The 2645-nt window shown below is 40.6% G+C and overlaps 1 protein-coding gene across 14 annotated transcripts in view; it reads right to left on the bottom strand.

The window, feature by feature from the left end:
* Positions 1 to 2645, bottom strand: part of Clip1 (CAP-Gly domain containing linker protein 1) — an 88194-nt gene that overhangs the window by 38001 nt on the left and 47548 nt on the right. For all 14 annotated transcript variants that reach the window (XM_026784208.1, XM_026784212.1, XM_013349947.2 and 11 more), the window contains one exon: positions 2200 to 2306. In XM_026784208.1, coding sequence (XP_026640009.1) covers positions 2200 to 2306 — 107 coding nt within the window. The remainder of the gene's footprint in view (positions 1 to 2199; positions 2307 to 2645) is intronic.

Below are 2645 nucleotides of genomic sequence, written 5' to 3'. Positions count from 1 at the left end.
TGTAGACCAGGCTGGTCTCGAACTCACAGAGATCTGCCTGCCTCTGCCTCCCGAGTGCTGGGATTAAAGGCATGTGCCACCACCGCCCGGCAGGAGGTATGTTCTTATTAGAGGAAGTGTCACTGGGGGTGATGCTTAAGGTAGGTCCAGTGTGGCATTCTCTTCCTGCTGTAGAAGTCTCAGCTACCTCTCCAGTACCATGTTGGCCTGAATACCACCATGCTTCCCACCATGATGATAATGGACTAAACCTCTGAACTGTGTAACCTAGCCCCAATTAATTGTTTTCCTTTATAAGAGTTGCTGTGGTCATGGTGTCTCTTCATACAATAAAATCCTAACTAGACACTCCCTGAACCTGGTCTTCTATACTCTCTATGGCTAATGCTTGTCAGCTAGTTGCTGGCTCTGCTCCCTGATCCAAGGTTAATTTTATTACCAAAGTCTTGGAGTTTCACAGTGCATTGAAATATTCCACAGTACTCCAGTGCTGTGGGGCAGAGATGGGAGGATCCCTGGAGTTTGCTGAGCATCTCATATAGCTACACGAGACTGAATCTGTCTAAAAGAGAAACAGAGCTCACACAAAGGTGATCCCAGCACTAGGGAGGTGGAGACAGGAGCTCAGGGCAGTCTGAGACAGATGGAGTCTGGACAGGACTGCCACTTCAGTCTGAGCACTCTCTAGTGGCTGGCCTCTCTGCTTCTTTGATCTTCAGCATTAACCCTATATCTGACTCTAGGCTTTATTATTTAGGCCAACTAGAATTCGTGCGACAAAGTTTTGTTTGTGGTGATGGTTTTTAGACTTTTTTAGAGACAATCTCCATATCTCGAGTTGACCTGCAGCTTGTTATGTAGCTGAGGCTGCCCTCAAACTTGTTGCAGTCCTCCTGCTTCAGAACCTCAAGTGTGGGAACCATACCTAGTGTTCAATCTAAGACCGAAAACAGACTGAGGCTGATGGTACAGTAACAGAAGCTTGGAACCAACCCCCTTAATTTTGCTTGGACATCACCTATTTATTAGTTATAAATGATGTGGAGCCCTGAAGGTGGGAAACAAGATCCTTCTGCACATCCTTCTTAGCCTACTGGTTCTGCGTGTGAAGGACACATGGGCTCACCAGATTAACTGGCTCTGGCTCTCTGGGCTCACAGTGGATAGGGTGCAGTTAACTGAAAGACCAAGTGAAATCAATACACTAACCATCACTTACAGTACTACATCAACACCAATCTCTGGCAAATATAACCAGCCAAGCTTGAAAGGCAAGGGCTTGGGTAGTATCACCATAGGAAACACAGTCAGCTTGAAGCTAGGCAGTAGGCTGATGTGAAAAATCCAAAGAGATGTTTTCCAGTAAAGAGAATTATTGTCTGTGTCAGAAGACTGGATTACTTTTAAAATCAAAGTTTTGGAGATAGAGACTCAAGACTGAAAATCTTGAAAATGATATACTGAGTTTTTATTCAGTTTCTTTTTCCTTCCTTTCTTTTTCCTTCCTTTCTTTTTCTTTCTTTCTTTTTTTTTTTTTTTTTTTTTTAAAAAAAAGACAGGGTCTCACTCTAAAGCCCAGGCTAGTCTACAATTTACTATGTAGGCCAGGCTGGCCTTTAATTTACAACAGCTGTACTGTCTCAGACTCTCTTAAGTACTTAGAGTTATAGGCATGTACCACCATGTCTGACTTCTTTTCTATTTTTAAAAAAAAAAAGTTTTGAAGGATTTAGTTTTGTTTTGTTTTCTGAGACAGGGTTTCTCTGTGTAATAATCCTGGCAGTCCTGGAACTCACTGTATAGATCAGGCTAGCCTTGAACTCACAGAGATCATCTGCCTCAGCTTCCCAAATGCTGGGGTTAAAGGTGTGCACCATCATGCCCCACTTTTGAAGAACTTATTAATAAAAAGATCTTATAGTTCTACATGTTATAACTAGCTATCAGGTAAACATACAAATTTACCTTTGATACATGGCCATTCATATACTTCTACAGCTTTACAAAGTCAGATTCAAACTCCATGTTTCTTACTTCAGCAGCTAGCCCAGTTCCCTTTGATCTTCAGTTTAGCTGTGGTTCTAATGGTGGTTACTGAACTTGCTTGTGGGGAATGCATTTTGGGGAACAGATAGACAACTACTTTACAAACCTTTTCAGCGCTTTAAAGATAGTATTGCTTTCCTTTTTAAAACTTACATTTCTTTTTTGAATTCTTCCATTTTCTGATTCTCTACATTCAGAAGTTCTTTTGATTTGTTCAGCTCTTCTACATTTTTCAAGTTGTTTTCTTTAAGTGTGTCCAACTTAAAGACAAAGAGAAAAAAATTGGTGAAATTATTTCATTTTTCAGTGACATGGCTGGATAAATTATTCAAAAAACACACATTTAAAAATAGATGAAATTAGTCATTTGTCACAAGCGACAGGAAGAGTGGTCTGGAGAAGAGACTACACACAACAAGCTGATCACCCTCTTCATTCAGTCCTGCGTTTCCTGTACACCTGGCCAAATGCCAAACCAAATCACCAGTGTACATTAAAACAAGTTTCTTTAGTCTGTGTGTTTTTGTTTGTTTGTTGTACAATCCTCAATACTTGCCACTGAGGTTGCCATTCAAAACAATCTATTTTTTTTTTTTTTT

The sequence above is a fragment of the Microtus ochrogaster genome, chromosome 2, assembly GCF_000317375.1.
Source record: "Microtus ochrogaster isolate Prairie Vole_2 chromosome 2, MicOch1.0, whole genome shotgun sequence".
In the NCBI taxonomy this organism is placed as follows: Eukaryota; Metazoa; Chordata; class Mammalia; order Rodentia; family Cricetidae; genus Microtus; species Microtus ochrogaster.
This window is presented reverse-complemented; position numbering and strand designations above follow the sequence as displayed.